The 23524-nt window shown below is 37.5% G+C and overlaps 2 protein-coding genes across 11 annotated transcripts in view; both read left to right on the forward strand.

Moving 5' to 3' along the window:
• Positions 1-8222, forward strand: part of LOC306853440 (lysine-specific demethylase 3B-like) — a 29932-nt gene extending 21710 nt beyond the window's left edge. For 6 of the 10 annotated variants that reach the window (XM_079390850.1, XM_079390852.1, XM_079390856.1 and 3 more), the window contains 6 exons: positions 78-197; positions 1213-1236; positions 4309-4448; positions 4617-4793; positions 7000-7134; positions 7278-8222. In XM_079390850.1, the coding sequence (XP_079246976.1) occupies positions 78-197; positions 1213-1236; positions 4309-4448; positions 4617-4793; positions 7000-7134; positions 7278-7358 (677 nt within the window). In that variant the 3' untranslated portion in view covers positions 7359-8222. The remainder of the gene's footprint in view (positions 1-77; positions 198-1212; positions 1237-4308; positions 4449-4616; positions 4794-6999; positions 7135-7277) is intronic. The other 4 variants (XM_079390853.1, XM_079390854.1, XM_079390858.1 and 1 more) reach the window with 1 other exon arrangement.
• Positions 8223-10528: 2306 nt separating this feature from the next.
• On the forward strand, positions 10529-22877 carry LOC306853037 (receptor expression-enhancing protein 2-like; the record flags this gene model as incomplete). Its single annotated transcript, XM_079390199.1, has 8 exons — positions 10529-10737; positions 13005-13077; positions 13809-13885; positions 14060-14180; positions 14400-14513; positions 17111-17258; positions 18477-18643; positions 22800-22877. Exons 1-8 carry the CDS (start codon positions 10706-10708, stop codon positions 22875-22877), a joined length of 810 nt encoding a protein of 269 aa, XP_079246325.1. The 5' UTR covers positions 10529-10705.
• Between the last annotated feature and the right edge of the window lie 647 nt (positions 22878-23524).

Genomic DNA, 23524 nt, shown 5'->3' on the forward strand with positions numbered 1-23524 from the left:
TTCAACATCCTCGCCACTGCTTATGAGGAATGCACTGGCAGCTCTTTAACCTCTTCCCTTTGCCGTGTCCCTCCCAGGTCTGATCTCCACAGAAGACAGGAGGGTCGGTACCACTAACCTGCATCTGGACGTATCCGATGCAGTCAACGTAATGGTGTATGTGGGCATCCCAGAAGGAGACAGCGACCATGAAAAAAGTAAGCATTTAGCTATTGTTTATGTGTGTTAAGGGTTTTTTGTGTATGTGTATTTTGGTGCAGCAGTTTGATTTCAAAATCCAACATTTCTGGTTGATTTTTGTAGCAAATATAATTAAGCTATTGTTTCTGGTCATAGATATGGCTGCAGTTTTCTTTTGTTCATTTGTAACGTATACCAAAATTTGGTCTAGACTACTTTTTTTGCCCCTGTGCTGTTAAAGTAATTTTGCAGTCTGTGTTTCTTAAAAAAAAAAAAAAAAAAAGCTTAAGGTAAATAGTTATGAAAAAAGTGTATGACACATATTATTGTGTTTATAATGGTTTCAATGGAAATGTAAAAATCCAGTGTCTTTGCAAGCTTTCAAATTTCCCTGAAAACACTTCCTGTCCTTAAAGGGGTAGTTCACCCAAAAATGAAATTCTGTCATCATTTACTCACCCTCATGGTTTTCTGACTCCAGAAGTCATACAGATTTGGATCAACATGAGGCTGAGTAAATGATGACATCCCTGTAATTGTAAGCTAATTATTTAATGTCTGTATGACAGAGATTCCACCCATAGATGAAATATCTTGATAGGAAACTGGCGTTAAAATAGAACATAGATACAGTGCCTTGCAAAAGTATTCAGACCCCTAAATAAATCATTGAATAATGATTGCAAGCCTCCCTCAAGAGGTAGTTTCTTAGAGGCCAACATGGCACCCTATAGACCTTAGTAAGGGCAGAAGCTGGATTTCATTTGATGACGCACAGTTAAAGATTGATCAGTATGACATTGAATGTCTTTCCCTTACAGTTGCATTTTCATTGATATCAATTAAATATGGCGTCTGCTCTGACTAAGGTTTCTCATAGTAAAAAATAAGCTTTACCAAAAATCTAGCTACAGCCTTATAGTGTCCGAACCGCTCACAACCCAGTGAGTTGGACACAGTTAAGGCCTTTAGGATGGCCTGTGATCTTGGGGTCTTGCTACTTTTGATTGTGGCACCATTTCTCATTCACAGAAGCAGACCTCGCTGGATTCAAAGGTCTGTGCATTTTTTTCATTTGTCTCACCTTAGGCATGCCCTCCCACTTTTCTCGCTCTCTCTTGTTCCTCACTCCCATTGCTTTAACCCATCTCTTATTACTCTTTACATTTAAATGGGATATTATTTATGTTGATGGTTCATTATAAAATACCAATTTGTGAACTCCATTCAGAGTTTTCCAGGACACCGAAACATAGCGACCATAGTGTTTTTTTTTGTTTTGTTACATCTCACTGTGTTGATGCCCCTTCAGATGTTTTTATGATTGAGTTATTTTAAAGGGGTCATAACAAGAAGTTCTTTGGTTCTTTTCAAATAAAAGTGTTATGCATTTGTTTTAAAATGAAACTGGTAGGGCTGTCAAAATGGCTGAAAACGAAATCCACATTTTGTACTTAAATGTTATCAATGTTCCAATTAAATTCAAATTTAAAAGGCATAACTTCAGTTAGGGTGAAAAAAGCTTTTGGCTTTTCTCTTTAGGCCACAAGCCAATCACACAGAGTACTTTTTCATTTAAAAACATGAGATCCAGTGGAATGAGAAAGAAAACCGCTATAAAGACTTGAGATGTTTTTTAAAAGTTGCATTTCATTTTACATAGCTTACTAAACATGCGACTGCAGTGGTGATAGATGTCCCTCTAGGGTTTCGGTTTTGACGTAAAGAAGATGTTCTCTTTTTGTGCAATATTTTGAATGAACAACTCCGCAGCGCCACTTCTAGTGGGTTCGACTGGATAAGCTAACAAAAACATTCAAATGCAACGACACTTGCATCGTCTTCACTTCTCGTGCGTCACTTAGAAGGCTGCCTTAACGCGCACACAAAATTGGAAATGTGGATTTTTGTTCAATTCGACGAATTTTCAAAATTCGACTTTATTTGACAGCCCTACAAACCGGAAGAGTTAGGACTGCACATATACACACTGTAAACAAAGCTCACCAGTTTACTATTACATTTTTACACCTGACAGATTCAGTGAAAATCACCACAGATGGGATGAAAAATGAATAGCGTCTTCAGTTTTTCTTTAGTTTTTCTTCTTGTGCACTGGTTCACTAAGCTGAAACAGTTTCTCTCACTGATGGGCTTCACCACCGATTAAACATGCTCAACTGGTCAAAAAGCTGCCGACGGGGGTCCGACTAATGCTAAAGTTTCAGAAGATGCCACAAAACTGGGCTGACTGATACTCAATGACAGCCCAACATTGGCTTAGTTTGTCACAGCCTTGTGCGCTATATTCCAAGTCTTCTGAAGCTGTACGATAGCTTTCGTCTCAGGAACAGGCCCAGACCTTCCCGTGAGCTGTTAACTTGAGAAACACTGCAACTGGATCAAACGGATCACTCTGTTGAGCTAGTTGGTTTTGGTTAACGGGTTAATCTAGTTCATAACTTAAATTGAACAGTTCTTTCACAATCAGACTAATTTGTTGAACATTTGGAGTTCATTATGACCCCTTTAAATAGTTCTTATTTGCTATAGGGAAGCTATTTTTTATTTCCATGCTCTTCAGTGGTTGGTGATGGGCCTTCATATCCTGTCATTCCTTCTTTTAAATGTTAAACAAAAAAAAAACATGAATTGGAATTTGTCACCTTTTTTGTTCCAGGAATCTGTGCGGCCATTTATTTTTCCCCATACAAAAATGTGTTGGGATACTTGAGCAGTTTATTGTGATTTTATTATATTTTTGATGTATATTCTCTTTACAACTCTTGAGCAAACCCTGCAGGATTGATCCTTGCCTACTCCCTTATTCAGCCTCTTTGCTCCGCTGCTTGCTTGATTAGTAGGGCTGTCAATAGATTAAAATATTTCACTGCAAATAATCTCAAATTTCTTCTTGTTCAGTTCCTTCTTAAGACAAAGTCAACATTATTTGTGCTTGGTAGATTGGCAATACCACACATTGCGAAATTATTTGCGTAATCTGCTAAAATGAATGCAACAATTTTCCCACATTGTGTGGACATAGTTCACCCAAAAATGAAAATTCTGTCATTAATTACTCACCCTCATGTCGTTCCAAACCCGTAAGACCTTTGTTCATCTTCGGAACACAAATTAAGATATTTTTTATGAAATCTGAGAGCTCTCTGACCCTGCATAGACCGCAAGGATCCTAACATGATCAAGCTCCAGAAATGTAGCAAGGAGATTGTTAAAATAATCCATGTGACATCAGGGGTTCAACCGTTATTTTATGAAGCTATGAGAATACTTTTTGTGCACAAAGAAAACAAAAGTAATGACTTTATTCAACAATATCGATTCCTCCGCGTCACCCTATAGCGCCAATTTGGAGAGTATTACAAACAGCATGTGCTGTTATGTGTCAGCAGCACCGTACGCGGTTTACATTGTTTACGCTTTGATCTGAACGTACATGCGTTGTTTACATATGTGATGCTTTCTAAAATGGCGCTATAGTGTGACGTGGAGGAGACGAATTGTTGAATAGTCGTTATTTTTGTTTTATTTGCGCACAAAGCATTCTCGTAGCTTCGTAAAATAACGGTTGAACCCCTGATGTCACATGGATTATTTTAACAATCTCCTTGCTACGTTTCTGAGGCTTGATCGTGTAAGGATCCTTACTGTCTATGGAGGGTCAGAGAGTTCTCGGAATTCATCAAAAATCACTTTGAGTTCCGAAGACAGAATTTTAATTTTTGGGTTTGTTGGTATCTTCAGCGGGCAGAGAGAGGCAGCATGTGGTTGGAAATACCAGATTGAAACTGTCAGATAAATTAAGTGTTAACTGCATTGCATAAATGACAGTGTTAAACGTTTTGAATGAACATTTCATTTTGACAGCCCTATTGCTTAGCAGTTATAATCAGTTATTAAACTTTAAAATATGAAATATCTACTCTCTGTTTTGATGGTCATAGTGTAGTTGCCCAATGCTCGGAAACCCTGAGTAGAAACAAAAGAGGCTCTAACAATCAATATCTGTAGTTCAGTTCTAGTTCACTGAAAAAGATAAAGACGTTTACACAAGTTATGATTGTGTGTGTGTGTGTGTGTTTACTGACCGACCTGTTATTACTGTAGAGGTGATGCAGACCATTGAAGAGGGAGATGTGGATGACATGACTAAGAGAAGAGTCTATGAAGCAAAGGAGAAACCTGGAGCTCTCTGGCACATCTACGCTGCCAAAGATGCTGAGAAGATCCGCGAGCTCCTGCGAAAGGTGAAAGGATGACTGACTGTTATTGCATAAGCAGTAGTTCATCCCAAATAAAGACACTCATGTGTTTCCAAACAACATTTGACAACGTTACAGATTTGGGCAGCGTTCTCTACTTTCTGTTGTAAAACGCTATGAATGTCTGAAGTTCATTTCACCTATTAATTGCAGGTTGGAGAGGAACAAGGTCAGGAGAACCCACCAGACCATGATCCTATCCATGACCAGAGCTGGTACCTGGACCAGACGCTACGCCGCAGGCTGTACGAGGAGTATGGAGTCCAGGGCTGGTCCATTGTGCAGTTTTTGGGAGATGCCGTGTTTATCCCAGCTGGAGCGCCACATCAGGTTGGTTATTTAGATGATGTCCCGTTCGAAATTATATACTTGACACTAGGGGTGTGCAACAGTGTTGGGTAAGTTACTTTCAAAAAGTAATTAATTACAGTTACTAATTACTTCATCAATATTGTATTTAAATTACATTACTAATTACTCTCTGAAAAGTAACTTAGTTACTCAATAAGTAACTTAATTATTCAAATCGCTAATTAGGCTACATCTTAAAATAATAGAAATTAAAATCTTTATGCTTTTCAAACATAGCATAGTTTAGCCTTTTAGCATTAAAACAACTGTAATACTTAAACTTTTTTATATAAAAAATGTAGCCTCCTTTGGTTAACAAATAGAAATACTCTGCAAAATATCTGAACAAAAAAGCTTAAAAGTTTAACAATACATTTCCATTTGGCAAGATGTTCAGGAAAAGGCCAACTAGTAAATCCGTACAGGTTTATGTAAAAATAACACTTGTAATTTTTGTAAATAACTAATGTAGGTAGGAATAAATGATAGAAATGATCTTCTCTGCTGAATAAAGCCATGTCAGATCGCGCTGTTCATATGAGGTAAATTCCTCATAGTAGGTCTTTCAAAAATGATGAAAGTTAGATGAATCTTTTTTTTTTTTTGGTATCTAGGTGAGGGCGTTTGCGTGCAGGTGACTGCATATAATGAGCTCAGATACGGGAAAGACTGTTCCTCAGTTTCATACGGATTACATAATCAGATAACATTCGTTTTCGATTTGAATTTGTTAATTTAAAAGTAGACACTTCAGGCTTTCAGATACGGAAAGACTGTACTTTGCTTTCATATGGATTACATAATCAGGAATATTCGTTTTCGATTTTAATTCATTCATTCATTTAAAAGTAGAAACTTCAGGCTTTTAGATACGGAAAAGGCTGGACTCGCTTTAGGATTACTTAATCAGAAATATTAGTTTTTGATTTGAATTTGTTCATTTAAAAGTAGACACTTCAAGCTTTCAGATACAGGAAAAACTGTACCTCTCTTTAGTTTCATATGGATTACATAATCAGATAATATTCGTTTTCGATTTGAATTTGTTCATTTAAAAGTAGAAATTTCAAGCTTTTTAGATTCTATTGATTTTAGTCTTCTGTATCTGAGTCTTTAAGTTTTCTCTGTGAATCAGGAAAATCTGAAAGTGAACGAGCCGGCGCGCGGAGGGTTAAAGCCGCTGCATTCAATTTTATCTTTAGACGGTACATTTAATATTGATTTTAGAACTGTTGAAATTAATTACTGTATGTAACGCAAGTACTTTATAAGTAACTGTAATTAAATTACCTAAAAATGAACAGTAATCCCTTACTTTACTTTTTCAGTGGATAAGTAATTTAATTACAGTAACGTGTTACACCCAACACTGGTGTGCAATATACAGAAAAATAATACCTCAATCATAACTCTTGGATTTTGTAGATAACAATTAGACTGTATTTAGCGGAGTTTGTTTTTATGCTGGAACCTTTTCAATACATTTTCCAGCTTAAATTGATTTCCAGGGCATTTTCACCTTTTATAAGGACTTTTTCTAAGCTTATTAGATGATGCGCCTCTTTTTTGTGTTAAATTCTTTAATTTAATCAATTAATTCAATTAGAATAGTAAGACACTATAGGCTGATACCAATCAAATACAATAAATATAAACACATTTAAAAACCATTTTTCACTGCATAAGAGGTGCATAAGCTCCATCTAAAGCATTATTTAGATGCATTTACAATTGAATATTTTTTTTTAACTGCCAGTCGGTAGCAGCAAGTTGCTTCCTTAATAAATGAGTCAAGAGTCATTCATTTTACCAGTTCGTTCAAATTCAGGAACTTCTAATTGACAATACTAACATCTTATTAAACTTGTATAAAATCAATATCACACATGCAATCGTGCAGAAATTCGGAAAAACAGCATTTGCTCACAATATTGCTCAACTATATCATATAGAAATATGACTAAAACTCGTACAGGGGCATTTTTGACGCTATATGTTGAATTTTGGGTCATTCGAACTGCATTTTAATGGGCTCCATTGAAAGTGTGAATTCTCAATGCATGTTTTTGTTTTTTGCAAAGTGACACATTGTTAAAACAACAATTAAGATGGTATAGTAGACAATATATAATGCACACCCCTACTTGACACATAAATACTAATTTTCTCATCTTGGTTTTCCCAGGTGCACAACCTGTACAGCTGTATCAAGGTCGCAGAGGACTTTGTTTCTCCTGAGCATGTGAAGCACTGCTTTAGACTGACGCAGGAGTTCCGCCACCTTTCCACCACTCACACTAACCATGAAGACAAGTTACAGGTACTTCTATATGTCACTGCAAACCTGATGTAACTCTTCTGCAGAGCACCACAGTGAAATTTCAGTATTTTTTGGTGAGCTGTTAGCATGAATGCTTGTCAAGCACTTTGTGATGGTTTAATGTTGTATTTCCATCGTCACAGGTGAAGAACATCATCTACCATGCCGTGAAGGATGCTGTGGGAACATTAAAAGCCCATGAGCCTAAACTAGGCCGATCTTAGTTGTTGAACTGATGGTGGAGAAGTCACAGAGTTTCGGGGTGGGTGAGATTTGGGTTTGGATGAGGCCAGTGTGCTCGCAAAACAAGCTGTTTATATTGGAACGTCTCAGCCTTTGGTAGGATGAAGATGCTGCTTCATCAGTGTTACAGAAGCGTTGTTTAGTTTTACAATCCTTTTCTCTGTATTTAAAAAGTCTGTTCTTTTTCTCAGCGTTTAGAATTTGTTGGACTGTTCAGAGAGCTGGTGATAAGCTGACATGAATCATTTAAAAGGCCTTCAACAAGGTTTCTTCATGATTTCTGTGAAAAAAAAAAAAAAAAAAAAAGAGCACTGGGTTTCCTTCTTAGAGAACATTCATTTTGAGCTCTTCGATGAAGGAGAGCTTTTAGTTAAGATGGAGTCAATTGATTAAAAGATTCCCACCAACTTTTTCAGGAGAGGTGGATAAGAGCATGGAAGGGAACTAGACCAAAGTTTTTTATTTTTAGTTTTAGGTTCCTTTTTTTTTTTGTCTTTTTGATGAAAACATGTTCTTTGCTTTTTTTGTAATATGCCATTTAGGTAATATTTCACTGACAACAAGCGTTAGACTGGCTTTGAGGAACGTCATTCAAGAATCAACAATTCCTGTTCTGCAGAACTACTGGTCATTAATATGTACCAATATATATATTGATCTTAGCAGTGTGTATGATTGTTTTTTTTTTTTTTTTCAAAATAAAGATTTACAAGAAATGATTTGGCCCTGTTGTTTGGAAATTACACAATAAATTTCTTAGCTATCTATTTGTTTAATGCTTACTATTTTATTTTATAAGACATTTTGTGGTTCATGGATGACACTGCAATAAACTAAAGCTTTTGAAATATTGTGTTTACTCCAATTTTTTTTGATGCAAAAGGGGAACTTTGGCTTTATCTGTCCAGTCTGCTTTACCAACTTGTCAGCATGTATGTGTAAACAATTCTATGGAAGTCAATGGGTACCGGCAACCGGTTAGGTACACATTCTTTAAAATAGCTTTTTCTGCATTCAACGTGTTTAAGTATGTATTATATTCCAATGATACTGAATACATAATTGTCAGTTCCCAGACTTGACGGACTATATTGATGTGCAAATGAAATGACAATCTTTTTTCTCTTTTAATATATTATTTAGCATAATAAAAAATAAAAAAAGCTAATAGAGAGGATACAAGGAAGTGTATCCAAGTTTCTAAAATGAAACTTTTCACAAAACTTTGGGATGCCCATTATAATGAATAAAAATAATTATTGCATTTTAATATTTTTTTTTTGCATAAAATAATGTTTTATCTATCTTAAACCAAGCATTTTGTCATGTCCCTGACTGAGGCACTTCACTGAGTTTGTACTTAGAAAATTATTAACAAAATGTGCATAGTGTCTGTGATTTTTGCCAAAAATGTAAGCATTTATTTGTGTTCCTTTCTTGTAAAATAAAAAAAAGCTAAACATTTTTATAAAAAATAGACTTTAAAGTTATGTCCCTCAGTCTGAAGTCAACCCATTCTATGACCATAATACTTTAGACTCCACTCATTTGTGACATCATTTACCAGAAATGACATCATTCAGGCCTCTTTAATAGTGGTGCAGAAAATAGTGTTATCATATTTTTATTCATATTTTTGAGGCAGGGAGGGTACAGTCAAGCTTAACAACTCAACCCCATCACATGAAATTAAGATGGAAAATAATTTTATTGTAATCCAGAAGTATATTATTTGATTGCTGCCATATATGGTCTACCCTCCTACACTACATGAGCAGCACTGGCCATTTTGAGTGAAAAACCACAACCCCGTCACAAATATATGTATTTCTTATTGTTACAGGGTTGTAAACTTGTGACGGGGTTGAGTTATTTGCTTCATTTATTAATAATTTTAATGAAAAAATATAAAATAGTCACGGTTTCAGTAAATACAGTTGAAATCAAACTTTACATACACCTTTAAAATGTTAATTATTTTACCAAAATAAGAGGGATCGTACAAAATGCATGTTTTTGTTTATTTAGTACTGACCTGAATAAGATATTTCACATAAAAATTGTTTACACAAGAGAAAATAATAGTTGAATTTATAAAAATGATCCCGTTCAAAAGTTTACATACACTTGATTCTTAATACAGTTGTTACCTGAACGATCCAAAGCTGTGTTGTTTTGTTTAGTGATAGTTGTTCATGAGTCCCTTGTTTGTCGTGAACAGTTAAACTGCCTGCTGTTCTTCAGAAAAATCCTTCAGCTCCCACAAATTCTTTGGTTTTCCAACATTTTTGTGTATTTTGAACCCTTTCTAACAATGACTGTATGATTTTGAGATTCATCTTTGCACACTGAGGACAACTGAGGGACTCATATGCAACTCTTACAGAAAGTTCAAACGCTCACTGATGCTCCTGAAGGAAAAACCATGCATTAAGAGCCAGGGCGTGAAAACTTTTGAACAGAATGAAGATGAGTACATTTTTCTTGTTTTGCCTAAATATCATATTTTAACATTTAGTACTGCCCTTCAGAAGCTACAGAAGATACTTACATGTTTTCCAGAAGACAAATTAAGTTAAACTTACCTTGATCTTCAAATTCAAAAAGTTTTCACTGCATGTTGTGTTATTTTTTATTAATATTTAAATTTGTTTGATGATCTGAACCATTGAAGTGTGACAAACATGCAATAAAATAATATACATATATATATATATATTCTTTATTTTATGTTTGTGTGATTCCAGAGAGCATTATTATAAAGTAAATGGCTATTAATATAAATGATATAACTATTTTTGTAATAGGCTAGTCTATGACAGCACATTTTCATTTACCCTGACAGTAACTCAGAAGCACACGTTGTCTTGACTAACAGTTTATTCTGCGTATTATTTTTGCATTTCAGTATTACAATATTAAAATGAGTAAAAATATATTATACAATTATTATTATTTATTTTTTTTGCAGGCTATAATAACACCCAGTCAACATCAGCTAGTATTTGTACACCAAAAAGTATTATGTGCTATCAAGGTACAGAAGCACAAATGTTGTTTAGTCTTTCATGTGAAATATTTTTGAGGGCAGCGATGAAGCAGATAAATGAACGTTTTTGTTTGTTTGTTTTTGGTGTCGCTGTCCCTTTAAGAGACGCGGGCTGACTGAGCGCATATGCAGCGGCTCCCAGTCATCCTCACCGCTGCACCGAGACACAGACGCACAACATCCGCTGGGATTCCTCTGATTATCAGCATCGCTCCTGCGCTCGGAATGGAGATGTTAAATAATCGACTAAAATAAGGAAAAGTCCTCGCAGAGATCAAGATGGTGTCGTGGATCATTTCGCGGATGGTGGTGTGAGTGTTTATGCGGCGCGCGCGTGTTTGTGTTGCTGCGGATACATGGCTCTTCTCAATGGAAATAGAAGATAGTTCTGCTATTTTTTAATTAAAATGCTTTATTGTTAATATTTAGAGGGATTTAAATTAATTCAGCTACTCTTATAAATTACATAAAGGGTTAAATTAATCAAACAAAGCGATGACTTCATCCAGACGAGGGTTCAGCATTTGTGTTGCTTGTTCTGTGCACGATTCTCACCTGGAGCCATATGCACCATGTATGATATTGTGCCTTAATGTACCAAACACATCAATAGAAAACAAGCAATATGGTTTTGGCTTAAAAACATACTGGCAGGTTTTAATCATAACAGCTGTTGTGTATATTGCACCCATCACATATATGCTGATGACATCATGCTTTCAAATGTCCATTTTTTTAATTAATAACTAACCAGTGACTTCTAAGAGGGGTTGATGAGGGATTTTCTGTAAGAAGGCCTACCTGCCTATCAGATTTTTCCTTGCTGGTAATGTTATGTAATGTAAAGGAGGCCAATCTGGTCCATATGACTCACACATTTGTAATGTTTGGGTCTCAGATGGGTTCCTAGTGGGATTTACAGTCAGGTGACTTTGATTCGCATTTGATCATACCCAGTCTGCCAACTCGGATTACTAACTTCCCGATTAATTGATTACATCAAATGCTCAGGCCTTGCTCCACAATGCATGTGCAGGTCATATTATTCCAAAGACTGCTTGGGCACAAGTGGGAGAGGTCGAATTTGTTATGACTTTGTTGGCCTGTTTCTCAAACATCAGGTATCATTATCGTGGTTTTGCTGAATCTCATGGAATGCTCTTTGCTGTGGCGATCAGATGCATTATGGGAGTCGGGCTAACAAATGGGACAGAGGGCATGTCGCCAGACTGCCTCGCTGTCCTCATGCTTCATTATGCATTACACACGGTGCACATATGAACATATGCATTTACTGAATATAATGCACCATAAGTACCATGTTTTAAAGGCAAGATGCCCCAGGTGAATAGGAAAAAAAAAAATGCATCTAATAGATATCACTATACTTCCCCATTGTCTTTTAAGAATTGCAAACTGTTTTTGTATTACGAGTTTTCTGAAATGGTATGTTTATATGTGTGTATATGCAAATGAGTCATCTATCTAATTAAATATGCACTAATTTGCATACATTCCAGAATGTATAAAAATAAATGTATAAAATGAGGCAAATTGTATATAAGTAACCTCTGTAAAAACCGACAGGAAAATGTCGACAGGAATAAAACTGTAAATTTGGTGTATGTAAGCGCTGCTGAAGTGGAGCGTTTTGGCTCGGCATATGAGAAAACACTCATTTTAAGAAACTGCCCTTTAAACGTATATTTGTAATTGAGATCTACAGGTGCAAATAGATCAAATGCAATCAATTTTGGAAAAAGTTGGATTAATTTTTTTGTACCGTTTTGGATGTTTTTTTCCCCACTAGTCTCAAACACAATATTGTATGGAAAGCCAAATAGGCCAAAATCTCTAAATTGAGCAGTCCATGAAAAAAACTATGGTTTTGCCTGTAGTGTCTGTAGCCACAGAACAGTTATTGGGACACACTCGTGCAGTGCATTCAGTTGGTAGGTGTGGTCTGTCCCATATCCTGACATCCTCTGGATCTGCCATTGCAGAACGTTCAGCTTTTGTCACATCAGCACAAAACGGCATGTTTGTGTGTGGGAGCGCGAGTGAACGAGCACGTGTCCGAGTGCATGCTGCACATATGGGGCATCTGCGTCTAATCTGGTCCCTTTGCGTGTACATCCGTCTCTGTGCGCTCCGACTCCTTTTCATAAATGATTCACTTTTAATGGCTCTCAGATTCAGAGAGTTTGCTTTCAGTAACGTCATCAGGCATGATTGTGTGTGTGTACAGTAAAGCTAGTGTTGACTGGGATAAGTTTTATGGGTTTGCTTTTCACTGAAGTACAGCTCTGAATATTTTGATCAGCCACCAGTAAATTGGATGTGTGATTCATAAACTGATTTATTTCTGTTCTGGTTGGATTTGAATGAACTGGAGATATCTATCCTACCTTTAACACTTACTGTAAATAGGCAGCCTCTTAAGTGTCTTAATTGTGTGCTTTAACTTGAGGTAATGGTGCAAGTGAAATTGTAGATGCTGAAGTGAATTGGTGTGATGGTAAGATGAGCTTGTCTGTGTCTGCTAGGTTGTGTGTTTAAGCATCTTTTCTCTCTGCAGCCTGGCCTTCGGGACCCTCTACCCAGCCTATTCCTCTTATAAGGCTGTGAAGACGAAAAACGTCAAGGAGTATGTGAGTATTTCAGTGTGGCTTAAATTAGCCTGATATTTGACTCTTTTGTAATGTTATAGTCAGCAGGATTGGATATACTCTTCTTAATGTCCAGTTAATCGCAAATAATAAACAAAATCTTACACACACACACACACACATGTGTGTCTTTAAATAATTAATTTTTGTATGAAAATCTGATGATGTTTTGGGTTATATTTATTCAGAAATATAGAAAATTCTATAGGCTTCACAAACTTTCAAGCAGCACTATAATATATGTGTGTGTGTGTGTGTGTGTGTGTGTTTATGTGTGTGTGTTATCTTGGAGTCTCAGGTTACTGGTTGCTATGAAAACCACTAGGACAGCAGTTTGCTCCCTCAGATACCATTATTAGCATCTCTCATCTGTATTACAAAGAACCCCGCCTTCCATTCGTTTAGATATGTTTAGTAAAGACAGTTTGGACATTTGTATAACCTTTTATGCTTCTATTGTCTTATGGAGATGAATTTATAAATGCAAAAGTAGTTTTAAATGACCATGGTGATGTGTCCTATCATAATTACCCAATTGGGTATTAATCTAATTGGCAGTACAGATGGAGACATAACTGGCAGGGTAGTGTTTTTCATAAGGCAGTCATGCAAAAACACAAGGCTATATTCGGCAAGAACATGTGACCTGATGTGAGCTGATGTCATGCACACACGTGCTTGATTATAACATATGTGTGTGTTTCCATCCTCAGGTGAAATGGATGATGTACTGGATAGTGTTTGCGTTATTTACGACAGCAGAGACGATCACAGATATGCTTCTCTCTTGGTCAGTCAATTGTTAATAATGTTTTTAGACCATTTCAGATATATTTGTTATGCTATATACATTTGATTTTTCACATTTTTAATGTGTAGTGGTGTATTTACCATCTTAATCCCTATTATTAATGATTATTCATTTCATGTAACCTTTGTTAAATGTTGACCTCCCATTTTCCAGGTTTCCATTTTATTTTGAGCTGAAGATTGCTTTTGTTATCTGGCTGCTGTCCCCGTACACCAAAGGCTCCAGTGTGCTGTACCGCAAGTTTGTGCACCCCACGCTCTCCAATAAAGAAAAGGTACTGATACAACTTGCCCCACTGAATGTCACATCAAACTATTGGTAAATGTGACTCATTTAGTTTTTCTTTTTTTCCCATAAATTTAAATGACATTTTTGGCGTCTTCAAACCAGTTTGCAAAAATAGTTTTCAAACCGGTTTCCTGAACACTCCACCAATCAGAAAGTTGAGGCAGAGTAATGGATTTGTCATGCAAGATGTATATGTGTGTTACAGGAAATTGATGAGTACATAACCCAGGCTAAAGACCGCAGTTATGAGACCATGATGCGGTTTGGGAAGAGAGGACTCAATATTGCCGCCACTGCAGCAGTTACAGCCGCCACAAAGGTGAAATCACTGTTACCCCCCTTTCCACCAGCAGGAACCAGGTGCTAGTTCAGAGTCAGTGCTATTGCTGGTTCTTAGTTGGTTCAACCGGTTGCTTTTCCACAGGCTGGAGAGCCAATACAGAGCTAGGTCTTACGTCACTGAATACGTTTCATGCTTCTTCTCGCCAAACATAACAGACTTGTTCGAGGTGCATTGGCGCCACGCAGACCAATCGATCGATGGGCACACCAGAGCACCGCGAGAGCGATCCAAAAGCATAAAGAGCCGTCTGCTTTACAGTCGCTCACGTAGAACCCCGATGCCACGTACCGACTGGTCCGTGCAGTGCCGTTCCATCCCAAACAAGCCTAAACAAGCTATCAACAGTGGTGGACGTTGCGTTGCTATTGATGTTCATGGCTTTGTGAACCTACATCGGCATCCAAACAAGGAGAATCCAACGTGTTCGTGTTTAGCTGCTATTTCAAATATGGCGGTCCAAAGTTTCTGTTCGTCTTGTTGGTCACGGTAACCCCAGCCCCTGACGCAAGCGGTTCTTCCTTCTAGCCCAGCAATGTTTTGGTGCTACTTAATGGTTCGGAGCTGGTGCTTTGGGTGTCCAAAGGCAAAGAACCGGTTTGAAACTAGGTTCTGGCTCCGAACCAGCACTTGAACCTTGGTTGAAAAGGAGTATGTGTGTTAGATGAAGTATGTATTTGTGGATCAGGGCTCAAAATTAATTTTGCTAAAATAATAATAATAATAAATTGTAAAGTACAGTAAAACCAGTGAGTGTGAAATATTACTACAATTTTCTGTTTGAATATATTTTAAAATGTAATTTATTCCTGTGATACAAAGCAAAATTTTCAGCATCGTTACTCCAGTCTTCAGAATCACATGATCCGTCAGAAATCATCTAATATGCTGATATATATTCACATTTCTTATTTTTATCAATGTTAAAAGCAGTTGTGCTGCTTAAAATTTTTGTAGAATTTTTAGGGGGATTATTTGACAAATATAAAGTTCAAAAATAGAAATATTTTGTAACATTTATAAATGTCTTTACTGACACTTTTGAACAATTTAGTGTGTCCTTAATTAATAAAAGTATTAACTTTGAACATTAGTTAAAGAAATTATCGCTAAAAATAAAATAAACCTTTGTTTTGCGGTGGGGCCAATGGAAATATATTCAGGGTAAGTAAAGTTCTAGGGCCGGTTGCACCAGCTAGACGTAAAAAAGCTGGGTGTAAGCCCTACGCTGGGCTTTGCAACGTCCAGCTTTACGATAAATATTTACACCTGTTGCACCAATTAAAGCTACGATCAGGTGCAACTACGCCCGGCGTTGACTATGCGCATCCACGCTGACACATTCTCCCGCAGTTATAGATATAGCGGAGACGACGTTCACGCTGCAATGGCTACCACTACTAATATAGAACTGAATTGCTCAAGACATCATAACAAGTGAAACCATCGCGCCATGATTTCATTGAGTAAACCTATTCTAACAAGTCCGCATTTTTATATAGTCTCCCTGCACGTTCCCGTGACAGATTTCTTCAAACAAACATTAAAAATGAAGGGGGCAGGTTAAGTAAAATATAATGAATACAATACAATGCTTCTCTCGAGTTATTTTTTTCTAGCTGACTATCGAGGTTATATGTACAATAAATGTCTTTCTTGAGGTAGCCAAATGTGACTTTACGTGACATTGTGTGTTTTACTGACGTCTTTCTGTGGCTGGAAGCTGACAGAATTTGAAAGCTGATACTTTTATTCCTGATTGAAAGCAACAAAGCACAAAACTTACTGTGATTATTGGATGGCAGGCACGCTACAAAGCTAATGAATGGAATTAAAAACGTGAAATATTTCCAAGCATACTGTCCTTCCAAGCAAGTTGTGGAATGGTAGACTACATTTCTTTTAATAATCCCAGATCATATGTAATATTTTACTGCTTAATTACAAGCTGTACATAAATATGTTTTTATTAGTTCAATTACTGTCGACAGAGTGTTAGCTATATTCAACACCGAGCTCCGCGATTGATATCGCTTATTATTCCAGAAAAGACCATAAACATTGTTTACGTCTGCAGTAATAATTAACTAACAGACATGAATCCTAAAAACGAATAATGTCCGAGCAAATCATGAGTTTTCACTTTACACTTACTAGGCTTACGATTTAGTGTTAGACGTAGCACTACGCCAAGATGGTGCAACGGGTGTAAATTCTACGCATGACTTAAAGTGCATTTTACGTCTAGGCTAGCCTTATGACCGGGTGTACGTCCAGCTGGTGCAACCGGCCCCTGACCTACTGGTCCAGCATAAAACAATCTTTATTACTTAGATCGCTAGGTGCTGTTGTGGAGATCAGATTTTTTTTTGCATGTTGTGTAACATTGAGAAACAAACACATCTTTATATATTTTGCAAAATGTAGGGCAGGGTCACTGTTCAATACACATTTGTCTTTTATTCAAATTGTGCAAAAGAACTTTGTCATATGCACAAGTGCAGTACAATTGTGATGTGCCTTGAATAAGATTGTGCAATTGTAATATTTGAGTTTTTTGTGTTATTGAACTGCAGGGTCAGGGTGTGTTATCAGAGAAGCTGCGCAGTTTCAGCATGCAGGATCTGACTCTGATTCAGAACGAAGACGAGCTGCAGCTGGACAGCACAGACAACACACACACTGCCGCCACGCTACCTCGGGCTAAAACAGTCACACGCACAGGTAACTTACACACAAGCCTACCGTCCTAACAGAATCAAACTTTATGGAATAACACCTAATAGGCCACAATCCCACAGTGCTTTCAACAAGCGTATTTACTAACAGGTGTGACTCCCTCAATCTAATCCTTTACATATAGACAAGTGGGGATTGAAAATTAACCAAAGGGAAGTAACCAAAGTATATCCGCTTCTTTAAAGCCTGTAACTATAGTGACCGATCACTCTAGTAAATATCACTTTGATACAGCTCATATTTATAATGGTCTATGCTGTTCAAACACACACAGGCAGGTCAGTGAGGTGTGTGTGTGTGTGTGTGTGTGTGTGTTTGCTGACTCATTGAAAGCCACTCTGCAGGCGGCCATTGTCTCAGCCTGTTTATAATGCTGATGCTGATGTGACCAGCATGTGATTCAGCTGCCTACTGGCTGAGAGACAGGAGGGGTTGATCTGCTGGGGTTTGTTCATACGAAACTGCACACTGTTTTCCATTCGTTGGATGAGTTTCAGCCCTCATTTAAGCAGTTCAGGACAAATGCTGAGTTTGACCTCTTCAAATACCATGACGTCACGAAACTCGCAAGTCGCTGAAGGTCATGACCCTCGTGTGAGGCTTTACAGCAGACAAAAAAAAGTCTGTGGTTGAATCACAGAGTTCCACAGAGGTGATCAATTAAATAATGAGACGTGTAGTGATTTTATTAGCCTACAGAGCTCCTTCGTTGAATTACAGAGCGTCAAAGATACATTGTGAATGGACAAGCAAAAGGCTCTTCTAAAGAAGTCTGTGTTTCTGGCTTTGAATGAGGCCTGGCAAGCTTTAAATGCCAGAGAGAGTCTGTTCACATCGCAATGCCAGAGAGCCATTGATCACCCCGCAAGACAAATTTGACGAATATATTTAAAATATATATATTTTCACATTTGAATTAAACTATCTTTTTACTAAGTACTATGAATGCAGGCAAGTATCACCAATACCAATGCCTCTGGGGATAAATAAAGTAAATATAACTATTCAACATTGCAATAAAATGTGCAATCTTTTTTCCCCAGGTTTTTTGTGCATTTATTTTGACAATAAATAGGAAAATCAACAGAGATTGTAAGCAGCTCACAGATAGTGTGATCATGTACTATATCGACAGGCAAAGGATGAAGAGAAAACGATACTGGCATAGCTGTAATAAACTGTGTTTATTATTATTTTCTTCAGTTCGTGCCACACCCATACCGGCTGACACCGAATCACAGCACAGCTCTCGCTCTGATGAGCAGTCAGATACCAGGATGGAGCATTCAGATGAAGATGCAGCAGATAAGGCCCCCAAACGCACCCCAAGCGTCAGAGCAGCCAAGAAACCAGCCGCTGCCAAGACAGAGGTACGCAATTCATTTGCTGTTTCTTCCCCCACCCTTTTTTTTTTTTTTAACTCGCAGGCACTGATTAGACAAGAATGATGTATTTAGACTTTTTAAGTGTACAGTATGACAGTGTGTTATAAAACCGGCAAGGGTGGAAGCATGAGAAAATGGACCGATATCATGATAGTGTCCTATACTTTGTTTTCCTTCAGAACAAACTGTATTATTTAAAGTGCCCCTATTATGGATTTTTGAAAATTACCTTTCATGCAGTGTGCAACACAGCTCTAAGTGAATGAAAACATCCTGCAAAGTTTTAAATCTGAAGTGTACAGTTATTGTCTCTCAAAAGAAAGAGTAGACTCTGAATCATTTAAACGAGTCATTTTTAAAACAAATCCCAAGCAGTTTTATGTTGACATCAACATGAAATATTAGCATATTGCCCACCCACTTGTTGCGCGTGCAGACCTGGGAAAACTTCACCATCAGTTGATTTTTCGCGTTGGTCTCCACTAGGTGTTTTTGGAGCAGCAAAATGGCTGTACATAAAGCAGCACTGCGCTCACAAACGCTGCTTTAAATGAAATCAACCAATCGGCCCAATCACCGCAGATTAGTGTCACGAAAAGGAGGGGAAGACAATGGATGTTTTTTGACCTTGCATGCATGTCAACCTGTTGTTGGGGACTCCCGAAACCAAAATATGAACCTTTCATAACCCATAATAGGGGCACTTTAAAATACTTGGTTTTGTTGTGACAGTTGAGGCTGTTTAGTATTTGTTGATTGTGGCTGGAAGATTCAGTATTCAGGAAATCAGAAGTGTTTATAGAACATCATCCATTATTTGCCTTTAGCTTTCCCTAATATATCTCTTTCTTTCCTGAGGGATTTACTCAAAAAAAAGAAAACAATTGGCATGTTTTGTTTTTTCATTGAACACAAAAGACAGGTGGAGCAGAATGTTCATGTTGCTCTTTTTCTACAAACTTCTACAAAAAACAACATTAAAGCTGCAGTCTGTGAGTTCTGCCTCTTTGTTGCCATCTCTGTTTGAAACCTGCAATTGCTGTTATTTGCGGAATGATCTTTTTTACGTGAGTTGTGCATCGACACGGCTCCTCAATGTGGATGAATCTGTTTTGAGGAGTATGTGTGGCTGTCAGTCACCGCACCGGTGTGGATATTCACTGTACTTAGGAATCATAGATTCTACATCTTGAAAGTATGACCCAAATAAGAGTTTTCACCGGATATTGTCATCTGAACAAGTAACAAGTCTGCCACTTTTGTTCTGACCAACGGAGGAAAAAAGCATTACAGTAAATTGCATTACCAATGGTGATTAACGGTCGGTTAGCTCATATCACGTAAAACTATGCATATTATTATTGTTATACTTTGTTCTCAAAATGTTAATGTTAACAACATCAGCATTGCATGACTACATGTATGTGGTGTGTATTAGCGTTACATGTAGGTTTCAATGACCTGTTTTCTTCTATTCTAATTTCAGTCACATGTGTTTCATAAACATATAATACTTTATGGATTACAATCCGCCATCAAAATGAATTTTATTATTCTAGCTGCTGTGAGAAAAGGCTATAAACGATGCACCACCTGCAGGATCCTCGCATGCAATATAGCCTACGTGCCAGGACTCCTTTATGTTTACAGACGTGACGTAATGATGCAGCAGCATGCTTGAATTTCCCACGAATTCCTACCAGCACCACTCAAATTAGAAAACATTATAAGCTTACCGTTGTGAATTGGGCTTAGGTAAGGCAGTAGTATTGAACACTGGCTGGTTATGTACTTGCTCAAATTGATTTTGGATAATTTTTAACCAAAAACAAAGTTACAGACTGCCGCTTTAATTTGGCCTATACATCTTGTGCACTATATTCCACTGTAAGTCTTCTAAAGCAAATGTGGAGGATTCTGCAATTGCTGAAATAAGACGCAGTAAAATATGGCATAGATGTTTTATTTGCCCACAATTAAGAAATTATTTTGTCACTATTAGTTTGTAATACGTATACCAAATCAAAAACTCTCTCAAGATGTTCTCTGAAATTAAGTGCATACAGAAAGCATTCAGACCCCTTGATTTCTTTTATTTATTTATTTTTTTTTCAGCCTTGTGCTAAAATGCTTTCAATTATTTTTTTCAGTCTACACTCCACATTCCATAATGACAAGGCAAAAATAAGATTTGTGATAAGCTCAGGTGCATCCCATTTCTCCATATCTTTGAGATTTTTATATGGGAGTAAATCTGTGGCAAATTAAATGAACTGGAATAGTTCTACTAATTGGAATGAACTGGAAAGGCACAAAACTGTCGAGAGACAGGACTGTGTTGAGGCACAGATCTGGGGAAGACTACAAAAAAATTCTGCTGCATTGAAGGTTCTCAAGAACACAGTGGCCTCCACAATTCTTAAAGGTCAGAAGTTTGGAAAACCCAAGCTGAGCTATTGGCGAATAAGAGTAAGAGAGGTAACCAAGACTCTGATGATCACTCTGCTTGAGCTCCAGAGATCATGTTTGGAGATGGGAGGACAACCTCACTCTGACACTCCACCAATCCGAGATTTTTGGGAGAGTGGCCAAATGAAAGCCTCTCCTAAGTGCATGACGCATGAAATTACCCAATCTTCCAAGCTTCATTTCCAGAGGAAACCAGTGCAGTACTGTCTTAACTGAGGTGGTAGGATCATGCTGTGGAGGTGTTTTTCAGAGTCAGGAAATGGGGAATATGTCAAGGTGGAAGATTAACTGAACACTGCAAAGATATCCTTAATGAAAACCTGGTCCAGAGCAGTCAGGACCTCAAACTGTGCCAAGCGTTCAACTTCCAACTGGACAGTGATCTTAAGCACACTGCAAAGAAAATGCAAGAGTGCCTTAAGCAGAACGCTGTGAATGTCCCAGTCATTCAGTCAAACATCCAGTCAATCCAATCAAACACCTCTGGAGAGACCTGAAAATAGCTGTCCACAAATGGCCTCCATCCAACCTGACAGAACTTGAGATGGTCTGCAGAGAAGTTTGGCAGAAATTCGTCAAATTGAGATATACAGAGCTTGTGGCATCATGCCCAACCAGACCTCAGACTGTATTCGCTGCCAAAGGTGCTTCAACTAAGTACAGAGTCATTTTTTTTCATTATGAGTTTTGAAGTTTAGATTAAAAAAAAAAAAAAAAAAATTTAAAGCAATTTACCATAAAGGTTTGATCACATTTACTATTGTTCTGGGAATTTTCCAGGTAAAATCCAGACATTTTATATGGAGCCCCGGAGATGACATGCAGGGAAAAAATATGTATATCATGGCCACAAATTCCACCAATTCATTCCCACAACTTACTAATACATCAGCACAATTTACTAATTCATCTCCTCGTTTTAAGAAAATCATGAGTACAATTTAGCAATTTGTTACCTCGTTTTAAGCACATCATGTACACAATTTAATGAATTCCCTCATTTTAATTAAATCATGAGCACCATTTAGGCCTACTAATTTATTACTTTGTTTTATGAAAATCCATTCTGTTTGTTGAATGATTTGTGAATAGCCTATACTTTATTCATAACAGCAGCAAGTGGCCTTTTCTCAATTGGCAAGGATTAGTAAAACATACTCGTGATTCTACTAAAATGTGGCAACGAATTAGTAAATCGTTCTCACGATTTACTTAAAATGAGGTGACGAATTAGTAAATTATTGTAGCGTATTAAGTCGTGGAAATTAATTGTTCACTAAAGTTGTGCCCAAGGTTCAGTCATTTCAATAGGAATCCATGTGATTTTGGAATTTTGTGTAAAGGTGAGAATTCCATATGCAATTTTTTTTTTTTTTGCCCAGTGGGTTCATGTTGTACCATGGACTGCTAAATTTCACTGCAATTTCACTAATGTGCAGCATAACACAATGTAGGTGTCTGAACACTTTCTGAATGCACTTCAGAATGAGAGATTCCTGTTTATTTTCTGGATACACATTTTTCCTTCGAGTGTTTTCTGTCATGAGCCCATGCCTTCACTGAATTGCATTCATCCAGTTGCTCGAAGATCTTTTTATAACCGTAAAAGGTTTTAATACTCTTCCTCTTTTCTTTGTTTTTCTCTACCACCATATCCTACTGTCATCCCCAGCAGACCACCAAGACAGTGAAGAAACCGACAAAGAAGAAAACCACCACCACTGCCAACAACAATGCTGAATCACCATGAGTCACACTGCGTTTATCCATCCCTGGACGACACACACACATTCACATGCTTCCCCATAGTAACATTAGTGCTCTTCGCTTTAACCGATACGTTCTTACAACTGCAGATACACACATAAACTAAGATGCATCTCCTGAGGCTGTTTTTATCTAGTAGGTTTAATGCGGTGAAGAAGTTAAGATGTCTGGCTTCATGCATTCATTTTCTCTGTTATCACTCCCATGCTTGTGTTTCAAGTAAGGCTGGGTCTTGTCTTTTTCTTTGTAGGCCTTAATATGTTCAAAAGCACGAGACCAGAAAGCAGTGCCTGCACATGATCATGATCACCACTGTTTCTTATAACTACAGAATCCATACCAGAGCTTCATGTTTTCCATAATAGAGGCCAATTCTCCTTTTTTTAGCATGTAGGACACACACTATGGGACGAACAAGAATCGGGAACAGAAAAGTTGGGCTATTAAATGAATAGACTTGATTTACAGCGTCCGTGGAGAGTTCTGGAAGCGCCCAGAGCAGTTCTGTTCTCATTCCGGGTCACCGAACATCCCAAGCCCAAGATTTGTTGTGAATATTCATGATCAAAGAGGTCAGATGTCTACTGGAAGCTGCAGATTTTTAGTCAGTTCTTGGCTTTCTGTTGTGGC

This window comes from Barbus barbus, assembly GCF_936440315.1.
Source record: "Barbus barbus genome assembly, chromosome: 33".
NCBI classification, from domain to species: domain Eukaryota; kingdom Metazoa; phylum Chordata; class Actinopteri; order Cypriniformes; family Cyprinidae; genus Barbus; species Barbus barbus.